The sequence below is a fragment of the Talpa europaea genome, assembly GCF_964194135.1.
Source record: "Talpa europaea genome assembly, chromosome: 11".
Taxonomy (NCBI): Eukaryota; Metazoa; Chordata; class Mammalia; order Eulipotyphla; family Talpidae; genus Talpa; species Talpa europaea.
In genome coordinates, this window is record NC_140078.1 from 9,173,248 (window position 1) to 9,194,987 (window position 21,740).

At 50.5% G+C, this 21,740-nt stretch overlaps 1 protein-coding gene across 2 annotated transcripts in view; it reads left to right on the forward strand.

Moving 5' to 3' along the window:
* Window positions 1–654: 654 nt before the first annotated feature.
* The window catches only part of SLC13A3 (solute carrier family 13 member 3), a gene marked incomplete at both ends in the record, with an annotated part of 60,774 nt that continues 39,688 nt past the window's right edge, over window positions 655–21,740 (forward strand). For both annotated transcript variants that reach the window (XM_084247528.1, XM_084247529.1), the window contains one exon: window positions 655–765. In XM_084247528.1, coding sequence (XP_084103654.1) covers window positions 655–765 — 111 coding nt within the window. The remainder of the gene's footprint in view (window positions 766–21,740) is intronic.

Consider the following 21,740-nt stretch of genomic DNA (forward strand, 5'->3'; position numbering starts at 1 on the left):
CGTTAATAGAAATGTAACAGGAGGCAAACACTTTGGAAAACAATTTGGCAGATTCTTTAAAAACTTAAGGATGCAACTTGCAGACAACCAGCACTTGCACTCAGCCCTACAGATGCCTCGCCCACCCTGGGAGAAAATCAGGGTAACTCTCTGCACCGGGGAGCAGCTCCCAGGAGCTTGCCCGGCAGCCGGGCGCTGCGCTCAAAGCCCGTCTCGTGTCTTTAAACTTCCCAGCAGATCATTATCATCACCCCGCCATCTGGATGGTCGAAGAAGATGCAGAGGCCATGGCTCAAGGTCACGACCCCAGCAGTACCAGTAAGTGCTGAGGGCCTCGCGTCCTTCCTGCCCACCGCACAGGCGGGTGAGCCGCCTTGGGCCCCGAGCTGGGCATCTGACAACCTGAAACCCGAGGCCGCGCAGCCTCCAGGGGTGGACTCTGGGTCCTGGGGTCTGGTGCCTGCCTTCTCCCGACTTCTCCAGGCTCCTTCCCCCGTCCCCGGGGAGCAGGCCCCACCCTTCCCTCCGGGAGGCCCGGGGAGAGGGCGGGACCCCTGCGCTGTCCCTCCCCGCTCCTCCCCCGGCCTTAAGCGGGCGCGGGGCGGGCGCGGGCAGTCGGGTGCTCCAGCTCGGCCGCCGCCGGGCGATCGCGCGATGGCGGCGCTGGCGGCCGTGGCCAAGAAGGTGTGGAGCGCGCGGCGGCTGCTGGTGCTGCTGCTCACGCCGCTCGCGCTGCTGCCGGTGCTCTTCGCCCTCCCGCCCAAGGTAATGTCCCCTCCGCCCGCGCCCCTCCGTGCCCGGGCCCGCGCCCGAGGCTGGGGACCTCCGAAGGCTGCGTCTAGACCCACCTCTCCAAACCACCGCCCCGTTCCCTGCCCGGGGCTGCTGTGGACACCCCAAACCTCTGTGCCCCTTTTCCAGCAGCTGCTTAGAGCCTGAGCCCCATTCAGCCTGCTGAGTCTCCTCTCTGGGGAGATGGTGTCTCTGTTCAGCTCTGCGCGCTGGCGTCGTGCGGGCGCACTCGCTTGCTGATCACCACGGATGAAGCCAAGCTGTGTGACGGGGGCAAGTCACTTCACCTCTCTGAACTTCAGTGTCCTCATAAGTAAAAGCGGAGAAAGTGACAGTGCCAGCCTACAGGGCTGTAAATATAGGTGAGGCCACGGTGTGGATCTCGCAGACCCCGCCGGTGCAGAGTAAGTGCCCTGGCGGGTCCCTGCCAAGGTTTATGGCTGCAGCAAGGTGCGGTGCTAAACTTTGCCTGACCACACCACCTTACTTAATCCTCTCAGTGCCCCCCGGGGGAGGGGGGGGCGGATTATTTATCCCATTTTCCAGAGAAAAAAAGTGAGGCTCAGAGAGATGAAGTGACTCGCTCAGAATCACAGCAGGCGGCTGAGTGAGGGGTGCTTCAGCCCCTGGCTTGCCAGAATCCCTCGCAGAGCCGTTTCTAGGCTCTCAAAGTAACCCCTAGAAGATCAAAGGCTGCAGGCTGAGGTCAGGAGAGTCATGACAAAGTCAACACCAATGGGGGCTGGAAGAAGATGGTCCCGTAGGTCTCTGCTGGGTTCCTTGCCTGTGCCCAGTCCACCCTGGGCATCGTGGGAAGCCACCAGGCTCATCGGACAAGGTTTCTATCTCCAGCACTTGCGTCACCTTGCCTCAACAAGATAGTCAATGTTCATTAAAATAAAAATAGAGGGTGCAATTTATTGGTGCTTTACGTAGCAGAGACCAGGGGAGCTTGAAGAGGTGTTCAGAGAGGGCCGCTGGAGGAGGGCACAGGCATGAGGAGGTTGGTACTGTGTGGTGCCAAGGAGATCCAGGGCTAATACCCAGGCAAGGTCTTGCTTGTGCAAATGTCCACTCTTTTAGACTTTCTTGCCATCGAAGAGAAAAATAATAGATGCTGGAATAAGGATTAGGTCACCTCTTCAAAAACTGGCCCATCTGGGCTATTCCGGCTGACCTCAGGACCGCGGAGTGACCTCCTTTCTCCTCTGGGTCTCACTTTGCTTGTCTGAAAAATGGGTCAATCAGCAATGCTGGCTTCTGAGAAGTGATGGGAGGGGTGGAGCCAGGAGTCACCCAGCTTTGTGAGGCATCATTGGTGGAAGGATGGTGGGTCTGCAGGCCCCAGGCTGCGCTCAGGGAGAAGAGAGGCAACACACAGGGTCCCTCTCCCCAGCAGCCTTCTGAAAGCTTCTCTCTGCTCTGCCCTCTAGCAAGATCTGTGAACCCAGGGGCAGAGCCAAGTGTTATAAAGCCTGAAGCATGGACGGTCATGTGCCCCTTAGCCTCGTTTTTTGGTTAATGACAGTCTGCGTAGATGACAGTGGTCCCAGTGGCCTTAGTTGTGTCACAGTCTACAACACCTAGGTGCGTGTCATTACACTCTGACGTTCACACAACCACAAAAAACACCTAAGGACACGTTCCTCAGAACATATCCCGCTGTTAAGCCAGGCATGACTGCAGCATTTGAAGGACTGTGTTTAAGAAAAATTGTACAGATTTACAAATACAGACTCCAGCACAGGCCTCGGAAAGGGCCTTACCAGCCTCAGAGTGATTATGCTTCCATATAAGCCCCATTATGTGCAGGTAACAGGGTGCCTATAGCCCCTGCAATGGCGGGGAGCCTGATAAGGAGGGAGTTTTATTGAACACTTGATTCTTCTCTGTGCCTGGCGCCATGCTAAGATTCTCAGGCACTGTCCCACGTACTGGCCACAACCAGGGAGGCAGCTCCAATTGCATTCCTGTACTGAGGAAACGAAAGCGCAGCAAGGTAGGTGACTTGTCCAAGTGCAGACCCGGAGTGCAAGGTCTGCTCATTGAACCCTTGCATTTTACACCCTTTCCTTAGTTATAATTCATTAAGAACCTTGCCTGCTTCCCTCTGGCTCCCTGGTGGGGACCTTTTGGGTAGCCCAAGATGTCACTGCCGCTTTAAGTGACTGATCAACCAGGGTCTCTTTCCAGGAGACAGGTCCTGCTTCTTAGTCTCCCTCAAAATCTCTGTCAGCACATTCAAAGCACCCCCCCACCTAGGAGAGATATATATATATATATATGTCCTTGGATATGAATAGCTGACATGTTTCTCATGAATAAAAACATCCTTAGAGAACATTAAACAGAGAACATCGCAGTTTTTATTGCTCTGTGACATACATATAAAGCGAACTGAGTGAGTTTGCTATGCAAACTCAAGACAATTCTTGTAATCTAAATCAGTTTTAACCCTGTGATAACCTCTGCCAAACAAAGGCTGGAGACTAACAGCACAGCAAAAAATGCTTGCTGTGCAACTGTAGCTTCAGAGCAAGAGCCCTCGGTGCCCACATCAGATTCCACTTCCAAGCCTCTTTGACCTCAAACTTCTGGAACTACCAGTGCAGGTTGCATTGTACATATGGATTCCCAAAAATGTTCACCTGTTTGCATATAGCAGATCAGGAAACCTGTCCAAGACTCTTCGGTCTTTGCCATTTGCCCCTGGCTGGGTCCTGGTCTTCCAGCTGCACCTTGACGCCTGACCGCTGTGGCTCTGCTGTCCTGGGTGTCTGTGTAGCTGGAAGGGTTGCCCTCAAGCACCTGTCCCTTGGCGACTGGTGAGCTGGGCTGTGGGGAGGCTGGAGTTAATCTGAAGGGCAGATGGGCAGGGGGGAACAATTCTTACATTATGTCCTCCTGGCTAGGGAAGGCTGTCAGCAGGCATGAAAAGAAGTGGGATGCACTTCTGGAATGCAGTGGTTGCAATTTCCAACACCACTAGGGATCCCAGCTCTTGCTTGGAGTGCCAGAGGCTTCGAAGTCAGGGTGCTGCTGGAGGAACCGCACGTTTTCCAAAACACAAGTTTTCCAAAAATGGCCACCCATGGGTTGGAAGTTTGGAGACTAGCCTCGGACACCAGTGGGGACAAACAAGATGGTTAAAGCTTGTGAATACCAGCCTCGTGTGTGCCCCTTTTCCTGCCTGTACCCACTGCAAGCAAATGAAGCTGGACGACCATCTGGCCAAGATGAGTTCTTACACTGGGTGTTCACAGGGGACTTTCTAAGGATGCTTTCAGGAGGAGGAGTTTGGGGTGTTCTAGGCAGGACTGCCACCGGGCGTTGTATGGGTTGTGCAGTGTGCAAAGGGCCTGGAGTTGGCTGGAGGTGAGACTGACCATCCTGTATGCCACATGTCAAGCTGTCCCCTGGCGCAGCGCTGCATCTCCCGAGGAAGGGCTCCTTGTCCTAATTTGCACAAAGGTATCGAGCCGACTTGCTCTGGGGTGGTGAATCTTTTTAGGGGATGGTAGTGCACCTGTAAGGTCAGAGGCCCACTTTCTTGCATTTGCCTAATTCTTGTGTCAGGGATTAGGGGTGCAATTTAGGTGGATGACCCCCCAAAATGGTCATTTTATTCCATTTGAAGTCTTTGGAATCAGATCTGGATTCTCATCCACATACTTGCTCTGTGACCTTGGACATGGTATTCTCTGGGCCTCGGCTTTTACATGTATAACATGGCCCTAAGAGCACCTTCTTCCCTGGTTTTTATTTGGGTCCAGTGAGATCATATATGTGGCTGCACCACTACGTCTTGCTTTTTACTCAGCGCTCAGAGCATGCGCATTCTGCAGATGAGGAAACAAACTCACAGAAGCTAAATGGTGAACAGAGGATGTGCCCGGGAGCTGAGAAGAATTGGGTTTGGGTCTCGGTGCTGAAACTACGTACGAGACAGGGGATCCTGGGTTAGAGACTCCTCATTTCTAAGTCTCAGTTTACTCATTTGTGAAGTGGGAAGAATTCACACCTTCCCAAAGGGCTGTTGTGAGATTTAATTAGAAGATAGAGACATTGTCTAGTGGGGCCCAAAGCTTACTGGGTACTTATAAAAATATCAGCTCAGCTTTTTCTTATTTATTCTGTTTTACATGCCTTTCATATTTTAGCTCATTTACTCTTCACATCAGCTTTAAGATGTAGGAATAACGGTGATCCCCACTTTTTTTTTACAGAGGAGGAAGATGAGGCACAGAGAAGTTAAGTAGTGTTCCTGAGGTTACACAGCGACTTCAACCACTTCTTTCCTGTCCTCTCCGTCCTGGGCTTTGGGAGATAGGGTGGACAGGATTCTGAAAGGCCCTTGAGTCTTCTCTAGTAGGAATATCCCGGAAGAAAGCACAAGTCCAGCCCCTTGAGTCAAATACCTTCTCTGGCCAGACACTGCCTAGTGCTTTTAACTTTATTATCACATTGAGCCAAGAGAGCTTGGCCAGGGAATCTGTCGACATCCACCAAAAGTGTCTGATTTGGTTTCAATCATCCAAATACCATCCATGTCATTTTTCCTCTTCTTGATATTATATACTTGATTACATTCCTATCATACATCTGCTTTTTAAACACTGATGCCTTATTGCCTTCCCCCCACTTTAAAAACAAATACAATGACTTGGGCTTCCCCGGTGGCGCAGTGGTTGAGCGCTGGGTTTCGAAGCTGCCCGCGGCCTCTGCCACGCCGGTTCGATCCCCGGCTGCTCCCCGGCCACCGGAGGAGGGTCCCGCATGGCGCGCAGACCTCTCCTGCCGCCCGCTGCTCCCCTCAGCAGTGGACTTCGGTCCTTCTGCCTGCTCTGCTCCCCGCTCTGGCTCTGGTGAATTCTCTCACCCTCCCGTGCTTCTGACTGTACCCAGTGCATGTATAAACGAACAAACAAACAAACAAATAAATAAATAAAACATGCCTCTATTTAAAAAAAAAAAAAAAAAAAAACAAATACAATGACTTAAATCAGAAGGGGAAAAAAAAGGGAATTTTATTTTAGGACCTTGTCTGAAAATCTAGGAATCTGAATAATTAATAGAAGAAAACCAGCAACAAATAAACAATTACTAAGTGCTGGCTTTTTCTGACACCTTGTGCAACTTACTTGATGCTGAGGGCCTGAGAGCAGCCCTTTCTTTGTTAAAGGAGAGAAAAATGGCCAGGAGGGACTTAAGACAAGCTAGCACCAAACTGAGACTTTGTTCTGGAAGGAAGGAGAAGGAGGACAGAATCAGAAACGGATTCTTTGTTTTTCTTCTGTGAATGATGCGAAGTGTTCTGGGGTTGACCTCTTTCACCTCAAGAAATACTGGACCAGTCCCCTGCCTAGGTGCTTTGTCTGGAGATCCATGAACCCAGCAGCCAGCCAGCCATGAAGGCCTGGTCTTGCCTGTAGAATGAGAGGGCACCTGAATGACCTTCTTTCCACCTTAACACTTAGTGGTGATTAAGTAAAGGAAGCTCCCTGGCCAGTGATGTACCAAAAGCTGTGTGTCCCAATCCCCTGAGCCTGTATGTCTCTGATGCCACCTTACATGGAAAGGGGTCTTTGCAGATGTGATCAGGTAAGGGGCTTGAGATGAGGAGATTATCCGGGTGGACCCCATGTGATCACTGGGGTCCTTACAAGAGAGCAACAGAGGGTCAGGCAGTAAGTTTAGGGGTAGGGGAAGTTTGGGAGGCGCCCTGAGGCAAGGGAGGCAGGTGGCTTCTAGAAGCTGGCAAAGGCAAGGAGTGGATCCCTTGGAGAGCCTCTAGGAGGAACCAGCCCTGATGACACCTTGACTTTAGCACAGTGACAATGATTTCAGACTTCTGATCTGTAAGAGAAAATTCTTGTTTTAGCCACAACAAAAATGCTTGTTTAGCTGGGGGTCATTTGTTGTTACTTGTTTCAGTGGCAGCAGGAAATCATAGCTGGCAGCCCCACCTGTGGGGTCGGTTCTTCTGAATCTTGGTGCACAATTTGCCCATCATTCACAGGTGTATCCTGTGCTGGGGTCCCTTAGTGCTGGGGTGCAGGCTCTGATGTTCAGGAGGGACCCTGCCTTGGTGAAAAGTTCCTGGCTTTGGGCTCCTTTAGCTGCAGCCTGCCCTGATGAGCTGTGTGATCCGGGAAGCTGCACTTCTCTGAACTGGTTTCCCCTTCTGCAAGATGGAGATGTTCATGGTCCCCTCCTCATAGGCTTTTGTGAGGAAGCAATAAGTTCATGTATGCAAAATATATACATCAGGGATACGTACATTTTGTTTCCTGGCAACCCAATCTTCACGCATGTTTTTCGGGGGGGGGGGGCTCTTTGAAGCCAATTTCAGGGAAATGGGAGACACTTTGTGGAATGAGCTTTGTTGTAATCGTGGGTTCTCGGTTTGTCATTTGGAGACTGGGTCTAATCATAGCCCACGCCCCAGTGTTGCATTTGGGGTGAATGCCTATATTTAAGTCACTTGGTGAAGTGAACACTTGGCAAATACTAGCTATTGTTTTTGCAGTCACAGCATTTCAAAACCTGATGATCATTTTAGTTTGATTTGCATAAAGAGGACCCTGAGGCCCACAGAAGAAAGGGAGGTGCCTGAAGCCTCACGGTGGGTAAGTGGCAGGTGGGGATGAGCACCTCCTGCCCTCTTTCCTTGTCCAGTGACCACCGCCCCCCACCATCTCAGGCTCCCAGCCGTCAATGCTGTATTCTAGCGACTGCTCACGTCCTCTCTGAATCCAAGTGTGGATAAGAGGTGAGGGGGGCCAGAGGTCAAGCTTCCTTATTCCTGTTCAGAGCATCTTAGGCCCTGAGCGGAGGGAGGAAAGAACAGCCACTGTTTATAGACTATTTGCTAGGAGCCTGGCCGCCTCACTCCCTCTGCTCCACACCGCCCTTCTTGCTGTTTCTCAATTATCAGGAGCTTGCTCACACCCCAGGACTCTTGCACTTCCTGTGGCCTGTGCCTCACTGCTCTTCCCCAGGTACCAGCAAGGTTTGCCCCTTGCTTCATGCATCTTAGTTCAAAGATGAACTTCCTCAAAGGCCTTCCCTGACCACCCTGTCTACAATGGAAAATGAAAAATCTTTTACATTCTCTTCCCTGCCTTATCTTTCTTCATGGTCTTTATCACTACCTGGCCATAGATTAAACATTTAAGGAATGGGAGAGGCAGGGTGAGCAGACTGCCGGACTGGCTGGGTTGTTTGAATGATTTCTGTGTGCCCTGGGGGCTCTCTCTGGTCACCTGGGGCTGTCCCTGGGGTGATTTGGACAGGTGGATAGTGACCTGGGATGAGACAGCCTAGTGAAAGCGGTATCTAGGGGTGTGGGCTCTGGATTGGTTGGTTTACATTGGAAGCGCATGCACGTAGGCCAGTTGTTTATTCTCTCTGGTGAGTGGCCAGCCCTGGGAGGGGCTGATGCTTGAGGGTCAGCAAGGTCCCAGGATGTCAGAACATCAAATGCAAGATTAGAGACTGTGGTTGTTACAACCTCCCATGCGCTTCTCCTTTCGTAGTGCTCCAGCCTTAGAGGCCTGCTTTTGTTTCTTCAAGCTTTGCAAGCTTGTTCTCACCACAGGCAGTTAGTCTTTGCTTCAACGACCCCTCCTCTGAAGTGTCATCCTTGTTTACTCTTTCTCAAGAACACTTGTCCACCTCAGCCCCACAAAACACTTTTAAACAACTTCCTATTTTATCTCCTTTATGGCAGTCATGCCAATTAAAATTATTGGTTCACAGTCCCTCCCCAACTAGACTGTGAGCAACGCAAAGGTAGGACTCACATCTGACTTGTTTTCTGCAGCATCCCAGGTGCCTAGGATGGTGTTGACACATAGTAGGTACTCAGTAAACAAGTGCTGAATGAATGAATTATATTTAAACTCAGGTATCACTGATTTCAAAAACATGCGCCTTCTGAAACCCCAGACTACCACCCACTTGGGTGAGGTTTGGGGTGGATTCAGGCCTTCTAGTTCTTACATTTTTCAGCTGGGAAAACTGAGCCCCAGAGTGGGCCTGGAGAGACTTTCCCAGACTCTCCAAGTCTCCAGAACCCTCATCTGTGCCCCCAGGCTCTCCCCGCCAGCCCTGTCGCCCCACAGCCCCCTGGCTGTGGGGCCATTCCTCTGAGGCTCCGCCAACTTTCCACTTTCCCCAAGCTCCTGCCAGGTGTGTAAACAGGCCGATGTGCTTCCCGGGGAGGCTGCAGGGAGCAAGATCGCGTTTCCTGACCCTGCTCCACAGGACAGTGCCCTCAGGGCTGATGAGCCGGCTTTTCTGGCACCCCCAGACCGTGAAGACACAAAGTCAGCACCTTAACTCGGCCAGACCTGGCCAGGGCCCCAAACAAGTCACACACTTGACTTGCGCTCGAACCACTCTTGAGTGGGGATGAGTTGGGGAAGAGACACACCAGGTCTCAGCATGTCCTGACAAGTGTTTCCTCCCCTGCACCTTGATTTCCTCATCCAGAAAGTGGGCATAAAGAAACCTGGGAAGACCTGAAAGTGCCTGCCACATAGTAGGTGCTGCTGTTGCTCTTTTCCATAGTAGGTGCTGCTGTTGCTCTTTTCTGCAAAAGAGGGACACTAGGCTCTCTGCTCTGTGTGCTTGTCCCTGAAGTCCACATGGGAGGGCAGCCTACGGGGATGGGCCTGTGCTGAGGGGCCGGCTCGACTCACTGGACAGTGCCCCCCTCCCCAGGTGGATAAAGACTTTGGAGAAAGGCTGGGGAGGCCAGCACGCCCCTGCCAGCCGGCCCGGTGGACCCTCTGCTGCTCCTTGCGCTGTCCCTCCTGTGGGGGTCCTTATCAGCAGCCTGGGCTGAGAGGGGGATTTGATATCAGCTGTATCAAGCTCTCCCACAGGAATGTGCTGGTGCCCGTGAGGCAGCAGGAAGTGATTCAACTTTGTTGACATCCTGGATCATATGCCTTATTCGTGCTCTCTCCCTGACCCCCAAGGGGCCTCTTAAGAGCCCTCGCCAGCGTCTCACATAGGCATGGTTCAAAGCCCTGCAGATGCAGTCTCTCCTGGGGCTCTGCAGGAATGAGGAAACTGAGGCAGAGCGGTTCGGTCACTTGTTCATTGCCCAAGGCTTGGAAGTGGCAGTGCCAGGATTCACACCCTGGCATTCTGCTCCCGAGTCTGTGGTCTGGAAGATGCTGTGTGACACGGGCTATGCCCCATTTACAGAGCAGAAGGCTGAGGCTCCTTGCTCAGCATCTCACAGCCACTGAGTGAGTGGGGGGTCCCTTGTTAGAGCCTATGTCTGCCTCGTTGAAAGCTCATCCTCCTTCATGGTTGAGTGGAGGCAAAGGCCGAGGGGAGCGTTGTTCTGGATGGAGGGAGGAAGGCAGAGAGGCTTCTCGGAGGAAAGACATGCCATGCTGACACTAGAGCAGGAGATCAGAAGTTTGGGGAGCTCTCTGAAGACAAACTAACATGGGTGGTCAAGCAAGTGGATGGGAACTTGGATTTAGCTGCTTGGGTTTAAATCCTGACTTTTAAGCCAGCTGTGTGACCTTGTGTCGGTTACTAAACCACTCTATGCCTCCATCTCCTCATCTGTTGTGGGTAGGATAATAATCAATGAAAATGCTTGTAAAGGGCTCAAAGAATGTTGGTTTCCAACCTTCATGGTCAAAGCACCTACTGGGTGCACACATTTTGCTCCCCAGGTAACAGATGGCAAGGTCTGGAGACATCTTTCCGGTCACAACTTGATGGAGGTGCTATTGGCATCCAGTAGGTAGAGGCCAGGGGTAAAGACCCTGCAATGTGCAGAACAGCCCCCAGCACACAGAACGTTCAGGCCCCCAAGCCAGTGGCCCCCTGAACCCTGTTCCAGATGCACTAAATCCTTTCTGCTCCGGCAAACCCGTGAGGCAGGCAGGCAGCTTTCTGTTAAGGAGGCCAAAGCCCAGAGAGGGCAGGTGCTTACCCGCAGCCACATAGCCTCCAGATGAGCCGAACCACTGCCCCAGCCAGCTTGGAGGCCAGCTCCTCGCGGGATAGAGCTGACCCGTCCCCCTGCCCCCTGGGCGCTCAGCTGGCTGGCACAGCGCCTCCCAGCTTGGCTGGGAGAAGTAACAAGAGAAGCCCTTGTTCTCCGCCACCCACAGCCCATTGTCCCCTCGCTTTCACATGCTGCGCTCACCTTTCTCTCAAGACCAGCCCTTTGCTTTTCTGCCGCCCTGGAAGGCTGGAGGAGAGGGAGAGAGGGAAGGAAAATTCTCCCAGCTCGTTTTAACCATTTCCTACCCCCATCCCGTCTGTAGCCCCCCGGACTTCTCTAGCAAGGGCTTGGACTCAGCAAACCTCTGTAGTGTGAGGGCAGAGCGTTTTACAGAAGAGTCTAGAAAACAGATGCTTGGGCAGATCTCAGAGCTGGGAGACCTGGGAACATGTCTGCTCTGTCGACTAGAGTCTGCCTGGGGCTGGAATCATGAGGTGTCTGGGCCTGACAGCACCTGGTAGAGCCTGGTGGGTGCCTTGCCTTGGCCTAGCGGCTCCCTCTCGCAGAGGGCGCTAGAGGTGTTGAGTCCGGTCCTGAGAGAGTCTTCTCACGCCTCTGTAACCGGCACATCAGTCCATGAAAACTGGCGGTTCCTCCTCCTGATCTTTCTCCTCCGTGGACCTCTGGACCTCATTTTTCCTGCTCTGGAAAACTGGGCTGGTGTGTGTTCCCCAGAATCACTTGATCTCTAGCACCAGATTTCCTCGGTTCCAGTCTTGCTCTCTGACTTCCTGGCTGTGTGACCTTGGGCAAATTTCTTAACCTCTCTGTGCTTCAGTTTCCTTCTCTATAAAATGAGGGCACTGGTGGGGCCTACCTCCTAGAAATGTTATGAAGATTGGTTCAAGTTCCTAAAAAACATTGGGCTTTGCCTGGATTCTGAGAGGTACTAGCTAAATGCTATTATCACTATTGGTGGTAGTAACAGAGGTGTTATTGGCATTACAAGTAAGTGGTGTGTCCAGGGGTCTCTGGTTTATTGGGAACGAGGCTTCCTTCTGAATATTCTTGGCCTCCTCTTTTACTTACTATGTGGGTGCTTGAATTCTCTAAGTCTCTATTTCCTCCACTAGAAAATGGAATAAAGCCTGTTTCTAGGGGCTGCTGGGAAGATTAAATGAGATAGTGCTTATTCAGAGAAGAGCTACAGATTCATATTCTTGGCCTGAGTCCCAGAGCCCTAGGGGTCCGAGAAGTGAGGGATTGTGGGCAGTGAAGGGTCATTGTCAAAGGGGACTTGAAAACTGCACAGTTGGGTCTCAGAGCAGGAGCCAGTGTCCCACTGCTATGGCATTGGCTCTTGGATGCCTGGGACAGGGCAGGCTGGACAAGAGGGGAAGTGAGGTGATGGGAAACAGTAAGAAATTGGGAATGTCGGGGGCAGGGCAGATGCTCAGTGCCCGAGAAAAGTCAGGCAAAGTAGTGGGCACCAGGCTGTGACCTCAGATGACCTGGAGGGATCCCAGATGGATCCTGGTCATGCCAAGAGCTAAGAGCAGGCACTTCCCTTGCCAGCCTGTTTCCTCATCTCTCTCATGGTTCTGCCTACCTTGTGGGGCTTGGGAGGAGCCAGGGAAGCCTGGTGTTTAACTGGTAAATATAACGAGGAATCCCGCCCATCTTGCCCCTAGTGCCTGGCACATAGTGGGTGCTTAATGAATATATCCAGAATGACATTTGGAATCAAAATGGGTATTTTTTCAGTGTTTCCTGTGTGCCAGGCACTGTCCACAAGTAATTAATACATTCGGTGAAAAAAAAAAAAGCATTAATTGAGCACCTACTACATGCCAGCTGTTATTCTAAGGGACATAGTGGGGACCAATAGTAAGGGACCAATAGTAAGACACACAAGCAAATGGATAAATAAATAAGATCTATAGTATGTTGGATGATAGTGCTATGGCGAATAACAGCAAAGACAGAGTGGGGTATCAGGAAGGTTTCACTGAAAAGGGAGCATTTGAGCAAATACCTGAAGAAAATCACATTTGTGCAAAAACCCAAAGGAGGTAAGGGAGCCAGCCCTGAACACATATAAAACAAGAGCTTTCCATGTGGGGGAACAGCAAGTGCAAAGGTCCTGAGGTGGAAGCGTCGTGGGTGTTTAAAAAACGTCCAATTATTTTCCTTGTTGCTGATGATAACAGTCCTAGAGGCAGACCCCTGCCTCCCTGATCATGGAGAAACTAAGCTCAAGAGCCCGATGGAATTGCGGAATGGATTTCGCTCCAACCTGAGAAAGGCGTAAGGGGACTGTAAGCAGCAGTGGGAGGTGGAAATTCCTGGAGGGGGCCTTTAGATACACCCCCACCCCATGTTAGGAATTGGAAGGACCCTCTGAACAGATGAGGACACTGAGGAGGGAAGGAGCTGCCCAAGGTCACAGTGAGTGACCTACCCTCCTAGCTGAGCCGGGCCCCTGGGGGCTCCGAGTTCAGTGCAGTCCCCCTGCCCCTGACCCTCCTGGGTGGTTCATGAATGATTAGTGAAGCCAGGGCAGCTCTGACTTATAAGCTGGCCCAGGAACATTTTTAATGAATAGCTCCAAGAACTTGAACCTGTTACAACATCTGCTAATGAATCCAGGGGTCTAACATCCTCCACTGAAGCTGGGGGGATGGGGCGACCAGCCAGAGACCTCCTGGGGCCAGATGATGGACCCTCTCCACCCGCCTCTTCCTTGCCCCAGGGAGTCCTGGGCCCAGATGCATGCAGGTGGCCCCCAACAGCTCTCTGAGTGTTTCCAGGCCCAGGAGAGGGTAGGAGGGAGTGCTGGTTGGAAATTAGAGAGCAAACTTCTGGGCTGCCGCAACTCTTCCCCTCTGGGCTGCCCTGGGCTCCTTTCTGGCTTTACCCGCCATGCGTCAGCCTTCTCTCTGGAAAATGGGCACTGAAGTCAGCTCTCCTCACTCTCCAGACTGAACAGATCCAGAGAGGATGCGGAAGGGCCTTCACATGCTTTTCTGTTGAGCACACGTCCTTCCATTTCCTTTGCTAGCACCCCCGGAGTGTGTGAGGAGTAGAAGTCAAAAGGACTGCAGAGGACTTAGCCGGCAGTAGGACTGCTGAATAAACACCGACTTTGCTCCCCACTGGGCTGGGAACTGGCGCTGCAGGCTCAGCCCACCGCGGGGGGCCTCACAGCTCGTCCCCTGCTGGACGTGTGCACAGATGAAGAGGTAGCTGAACCTCCCTGCGCCTCAGTCTCTCATTTCTGAACAGGGTCATGGGACGAGTGAGTGAGCTGACGCTGCGGCACCTCGGTGCCTGGCCAGAGTAAGCCCTCAGTGAATGGCATCTTCTTTGTCCTCATGTCCCCTTCACATTGGGCAAGTCACGCAGCTCTCTGGGTCATGTAAACTGAGCCCCACATGCTCTGGGGACAGCACTTGCAGCTGCCTCCTGCGGTTGTGGGTGGTTTCACCTGGGGATCCAGGAGCCAGGCCTGGCAAGTCATAGGTGCTCATCGCTTGCCGTGGTGTTGCTCTGGGGCAGGGAGGGATGTTGATTGAAAGGCCAGGGTGGAAGAGCTCCCAGCACTCACACAGCGTGAACATCCACATCCATTTCCCCTTTGATGGCCTCTGGCTCTCGGAGTGGGGCAACACGCATCCCAACTTGCCCATGGGAACACCGAGGCTCGGAAAGGCCAACCAGCCAGCCCAAATTTGCAGCTTGTAAGGACCAGATCTGCACCCAGGACGGTGTGATTCCTTCTGGCCTTGTCCGCATGAGCCTCAGCTGCCCACCCTGGCCAAGCCCTCCATGTCTGCACCGGTGCGCAGGGGGGACGCCAAACTCCTTGAGGGGCTGCCAATCACACTGTGATTTAGGTGAAGGGAACACCCTGGAGCTGGCCGTGCATGACGTGAGAAATCTTGGGTGGGGTTCCCTTTTGCCAGACTGGGTGCTGTGCCTGGGACTGCTGTTTGGTGTTCCAAACTCCTTTCTTTCTGGGGAGGGGAGTGGGGTGGTGGGCACATCTGTCCCCCTGGAATCATTGCCTTCATGCCCCGCCTGGCAGGCCTGAAATGCCTTTTCTAAGATAAAGAGGACAAGAGATGGTTCAAAGAGCCCATCCGTGGCGGGTAACATGTTACCTCTTGCTCATTCTGCCCCCCACATTGTGCCCAGCACTTAACCTGCAGTAATTTTTGTTCTTTGCGACAATACCTCTATGAGGTCGAAAGTCTTATCATCATCCCCTATTTTCAGATGAGGAAACAGAGGAACAGAGTCAAGTCACTGGTTCTGTGGGCCAGTGAGGTGCTGGATGCTGGATGCCAAGTTCGTAGGCTCCTCTGCTTCTTGGCATTGGGTCCAGATTTCAAGCCCCACCTCCAGCTTCCTGATTATTGCCCCTTCCACTCATCCCAACAGCTCCTGCCTCTCAGGGGCTGTCTCTCCTCGAGGCGCTGCCCCGCTTGGTGGCTCTGGATGCTGTGGTTGGTGTGCTATCCCTGAGCAACAGAGTCTGCGAGCTGGGATGAGGCTGCCTAAGGTCGCCCCCACCAGCAGTGAGGACCTGAGCCAAGATTTTTCAAACCCTCAGTGGCTTCAGTGGTTTTGACCACTGCACAGGCCCAGCCACGGGCTGGGGTGGGAGGGGGTTCAGAGGGAGGTTTAAGGCATGGCTTTGGCCTTGCTAGAGTTCGAAGTTCATGCTGCCCCACAAGCCAGGCCCTGGACACCCCTGGGAACAGGCCTCTAGTGGATAGTAGGAGAGCACCACAGTGGGCAGCTGGCCCCTGTCCTGCTCCCCAAGGGCTGGCCATGCTTTCTCCTGGCATGGAGCCAATGGTGCCCGCTGAGAACCTGGCCACAGCCCAGTGCCCTGGCAGAAATGCCTGTTGCAACCCTGCAGGGCGACGGGGCTGGAAGGATGGTGGTGGAGGATGTGGTTTCTGACAGCTTCTGCCCCCACTCTGGGAGATGGTGCCACTTTCTTTCCTGTCCTGGGTGAGGGGACCAGATTGGAAGCACCAGGGAGAAGTTGTCTTATGTCTGCCTGGAAATCATTCCTCAGCTCAAAAATTAACCATCTGACACGGCATTTTCTTCCTTCTCTCGCCTCACCTCTGCGTGCTTTGCTTGCAGACTTTGATCCCTGTGGTAATGTAATGGCTAAACCCGAGACGCTGGGATTTCTTTAGCGAGGGATTATAAGGCTTCTGGTAAGAAATGTCTGGGTTGGGTTGGCATGAATTGGGCTGGTCAGGGATTGTGGGAATACCCCCGCCCCCATTCTTGCTCCCAGCCATGGCAAAGACCCATTTGAGCCAACAGGGTTATTAAACAGGGGCTCATGGGCAGGCCTGTCCAATTGCCTCAGCCTAGTTCCAGTTCTACTCCCAACCCTGATAAAGCTCAGGGCACAATGGTCTTTCAGCGAAATAAGGTAAAACAAGTTCCCATCTGTGACTAGCTGTGTGACCTCGGGAAGGTCACACACTTTCCTCTTTGGGCAACATTCTCTGTGACTGCTCTATGGGTTGTGGTAAGCCAGGGTTTCTCCGCTGGGGCTCTATGGCATGGACACCACTGGCAATGAAGAATTCTGTGAGGCGGGGCCTGTCCTATGCGTTGTAGGATGTTTAGCAGCTCCCCAACCCCAACCCACTAGCTGGCAGCAGCAACCCTAAGTGACCCCAGACAAATGTCCCCAGGGGACAAAATCACCCTCATCCAGAACCAATAATTAAATAATCTCAGATTCACTCTAGCCCTCATGTTTTAAGATTTAAGAACAGAAATTTTTAAGTCTAACTTTAGGAAAGTAAATGTGTATTAAGAATAAAGTAACGTTGATATATGACGATTAATAATTCCTATAACATTCACAATAGCTCACAGTTATGTGTTGTTTAATGACCAGGTATGTTCTGAGAAAAGCGTTGTTAGGCGATTTTGTTGTGCGAATGCATAATTGCACAAACCTGAATGGTACAATGTCCTACACGAGACATTTATCTCACGGTATCACTCTGTGTACACACACATAGCTTCCAAGGCCATGGATGGGGACACTTTTGTATATGTGATCCGTCATTCACCTAAATGTCATTATGTGACTCACAACTGTGTTTATTAGCATTCCCATGTATTAATTTCTGGGTCAGTAGTATCTTACATGAAATAAATCACTCTCCAAGGTGGTACTACAATTTTGTGCAAAGAAGGAAGCAGAAGGTGAGGAAAGATAAATAACTGATCCAGGATCTCACCACTGGAGCATGGAGGAATTGTGTTTCCAATTCAGACTTGTCTAATTCCAAAGGTCATGGTGTTTCTGCTCTGCATGTTTATAGTAGAAAGACTGAAAAATACAAATAAACAAAAGGAAATATAGTCCTTTTTGAGGACAAAATTACTAAGTAGAAGGTACTTCTTTAAGTTGGTGGAATCCAGACTTTTCTGTTCCATTCACTTTTCTGAAATAGTCCAGAAGCAGCAACAAAAAGCTACAAAGGGAGGAGAAAAGGCCATATCTGATGCAAGGAGGTGAGACCACAAACTCCCCCACTCCCTGGAGTGTGAAAAACAGCTGACGTGGCAGTGGGTTTGGACCAAACTAGCTCCTGGACAGACTGCTGACTTCTTCAGAAGTTTTTTTTTTTTTCCTTCCCAAGAAAAAACTCTGTGAGCCCTTCTTAATCTTGGCAAAGCCTGAAGCATGCACAGGGGTGAGGGCACATCCTTGAGATCTGTGTAACAATAGAGAGTTCAGATAACCATCTGAGGAGGGCTTCGGGAAGAAGCAGGATGTTGGGGAGGTAGGTGGAAGAGAAGGACGGGTGGTGATGGGCTCTGTGATTGTTATTTTCTGGTTTTCTCTTTCGGCCAATCAGAGAGACATAAAAGTTAATAGAAACACCAAGAAGCTATGACATTCTTGAGTCTACACAGCAAGTCTATTGCTAAAAGAAGGGATGTATTTCAGGGCAGTGTTGGGAGGAAGGTCTCTGAGATGACCAACAGAGCTGGTGCTTAGACACCCCTGCCCCACATCCTCCACACCTTTCCCCACACTTCCTTCTAACAATGGACTGCTCTTAGAAAAATGCCAGAATCCTGTGATGAGTGGTCAGCATGGGACCTACCAAAAAAAGAGTGTGAGAAATAAGAAGAAAGGGAACATCAAATAAAAAGTAATCAAAGAATAAATACTGGAAGAACTGTGGATGAAGGAGGAAAAACTACTGAACAGATACTTTTCTGTGAATTTAAAAAATATATATATAGCAATGATGGCCTTCTTCAAATAAGTCTCAAGCTAGAAATAAAGGACTCAAAAAGAGACCATAAAAAGTAGGAGATGAAAAGAATCAGTGTTTTGGAAAGTAGGTGTAAGGGAAAAATAGAGCCACACTATAACAAAGACTTTATTTGGAACCGTATAATGGAGAAATAGCAAAAACATAGTCAGGGGCATGACATACAAGCTACAGAAGACTGACCAAAGTGAAGTGGGAAAGGAATGGTAAGAAAGGATGACAGAAAAATAATCAATATGGAAGACAAAGGAAGTCCAACTTCTGCATAATTGGTGTTGCTGAAGAAGAGAGCAAAGCAAATAAAACAGAAAGTAATATTGGTATCTTTTATAGTAGAAAATGTTTCTGAACCTCTCTGTAGGTGATCTAACTCCCATAATTAACTTTCAGCAACTCTTCAACACTGAATTTTACTGTATCTTGAGACGCTGGTGCTGGTGTATTAAGTAGATGCAGACACTTGCCGGATGAGGGTACCAGTCTTGGCAAGTGGCTCCCTCAACATCCAGCATCTGAGCTCCCAGGATTGTTTTGATTGGAGGCTCATTTTCAGTACAAACCCACAGAGGATGTAGAGTCATGAGATTTATTACTCATAGATCCCAAAGTTGGGGTCAGCAGGGTGTGTGGGCACCAGTGAGCAGGAGAAAGACAGCAGAGTAGCAAGCACCTATTCTTACCAGATGATTGGGACAGAGGTCACTAAATTTTCAGGGACTTAATTCTATGTGATTAACTTAAAATGTGTCCCAGTACAAGCAAAATGAGAACTTGCATGGCATCCTAGACTCAAGTCCTTATCTAACTATCCAGACTCTGTGTGTGATGCTGAGGTTGTGAAATGCCTAAGCAGCAGCTCAGAAAAACAAAGATTGTTTTCCTCATCACACATGATAACGTTAATGGACTTGAAGGTTACACAAAAGAATCTTACAACACTCCAGGCCAAAAATTTCAAATGAGCTATAAGGAGGAAGAAATTAGACTGGCCTCAATTTTCCACTAGTTAACAATGAAATATTTACTGAGTCTCAGAGAAGGAGAGCATAACCCAAGAATAGTACTGATTCATTACTTTCAAATTCAGAGAATGTTCTCTTTTTTTTTATATGCATATTTATGGATGGTCTTTGGGAAATAGAACGCACAGAGAAGAGATTGAATGTATTCACAATCTCTCTCCTGAGATAGTGCATACTTCAAGCTTATTTCAGAATGCTTTCATGTACATGAACTTGAATAGGACCCTCTTTGATGTCATGACTTTCCTTTAAGAACTCAGTTGCAAAACCACTGCACCCAGGCTCCTGGGCCCTCAGGCCTGAATTCTCTAGGGCAGCTCAAGGACTTTCTGTGATGATGGAGATGTTCTATACCCTCCATGTCCAGAATGGCGGACACTGGGAGTGTGGCTAGTATGACTGAGAAACAGGAATTGGCCATTTCCTAGAATTTGAATGGCTTAAAAGTAGCCACAGGTGGCCTGAAGCTACTCCTCCACACCTCTCCCCCAACACTCCTCACCCTGTCCTCACCCTAACCCCCCAACCGGCACCCCAGGTGTCAGCAGGTCCTGATGTCCCCTCTGATGCTTTAGGGGAGAGGCTGGGGAATTGAGAGATGGTTCAGCTGGAGCCACAACTCCTCCTACCCCGGGTCACCTTAGCAGGCATCTCTTTCCTGAAGCAGAAGCAAACTGCTGACCTTGAGATGACCCAGACAGTGAGCCTGCAAGATCAGACTCCTCCCCCAACCTCTGAACTGCAGAAGTTAAATTTCAAAGGAACAGGGCCTTAGGATCATATGATGCTGCCCTTCTGTCCTAACTTGCCCTTGAGGGATCAAGAGAAACTTCCATTTTGCAAACACTCAGACTGAACCTGCGCAAGGCTAGGCAGTTGCACTGAGGTTACCAAGCAGGGCCCTGCAGCAGAGGTGGGACAGATGTTCTGTGGGTTGAGGTAGAATCATGGGTTGGCCTGGACTCCACTCCTGGTCTACTATGTGAGCAGTAACCAGGATTGGGAGTCATGAGTCCACCCTTGTGTTTTGCTTGGTCCTGCGTTTTGGATTTCAGTTTCTATACCTTTAAAATGGGGATGTTTAAAGGGAGTGGGAATTTTTAACACAACATCCTGTGATCCCTAGTAATCTGTGAACAAGTTGATCTTAGATTCAGAGAGTTGTGTATATTGGAGCATTTTCAGGGGGGTTCCAATTTAAAACCACTTAAATGGGAGTTCTAAATGGATTTACCTGCAAATGTACATTTTTGGCCCACATTTTCCTCATATTAAGCAATTTTTAAAACTGAGATTTTACATAGAAGCACATTTTTAAATTTCTCTTGAAAATCCTAATCTGGTGTCATGTGGTCCATGTCCTCCAAGGCAACAAGCAGGAGCTCAGCAGCAATTGCTCTTCTTAGAAAGATCTGTACTCTCCTCTTAGCCACAGTCACCATTCCTCCCTATTGCCCCCATGACACTGAAGCCTAATACCAGTTGTAGTGCCTCATCAAACTTGGGCATTTTTTTCCCACTGTTAAAACAACTGCACTCTCAGAAATGCCAATCACATTCAAGAAAACAACCACTTCACTCATTATATCATCCCCTGCATTTGAGATTGTAATGCTTGACTTAGATAATTTATTCATTCATTTAACAAATATCCCTTGAGGCCCTGGGGATAGAGGTGAACAAAAACAGATAAGGGCCCTATTTGCAAGGAGCTCGTAATGGTCTAGGTGCAGGGAGAGAGAACATGTGAACAAACAAGAAACACTTCAGCTATTAATAAGTGCTTGAGACAACAGACAATGAGGATCAGACCATAATTGACAGTGTGATCAGAGAAGGACTCCTTGAAAGGTGACCTTTAAGATGAAGCTGAGCAATGAGAAGGAGCTGGCCAGGCAGGTGGGAGGGGGCCAGGCAGAGGGGACAGCAGGTGCCATGAGCAGTGCAGAGGGAAGGGCTTGGCCTACTTGTTTCCTGAGAACTCACCCCTCAGCTTTTGAAGGCCCCACTCCCTACTCTTGCCCTCAAGCCTTCTCGGAGAGTTTGGCTCTCTGGAAGTCAGTTTTGTCCTCAAGGCAGGGATTGGGGGGCACAAGGGGCAGCTATACTTATTTCCCCACCAGATGTCTGACTAGCAATTCTGAATCCAAACAGCAATTCTGAATCCATTTGCCCACGGGAAGCTCATCTGGGGCGGGGAAGCTATTTGGGTCAGCTCGGCCCTGCTTCAGTCCTTAACCAGCAAGGTAGTGAAACACACTCTTAATCCATGTACTGCCAAAACCCCGTGCTGGCCAAGGACTGGCCTCCCAGCCCCTGCATTTCCTGCGGGTCACCTCCCTAGCTGACACAGACCGTTTGCAGGCATTCTCCCACAAAGGGCTGATGGAACATCTTGGCAAGAGGACCTGGAGAGGGAACAGGGAGCAAAAGAGAAAGGGAGAATGAGGAGGGAGAGGGTAGAGAGGAAGAGAAAGAAAATCCTGGGGAGAGGGAGAGGCGAGTAGAGGCCTGGGACTCAGAGTCAGGAAGGGCAATGCTTGCTGTCAGAATTTGACAGTTCCCTTCTCCCCCACGTGTAGAATTGATGCACTACACAAAGGACTC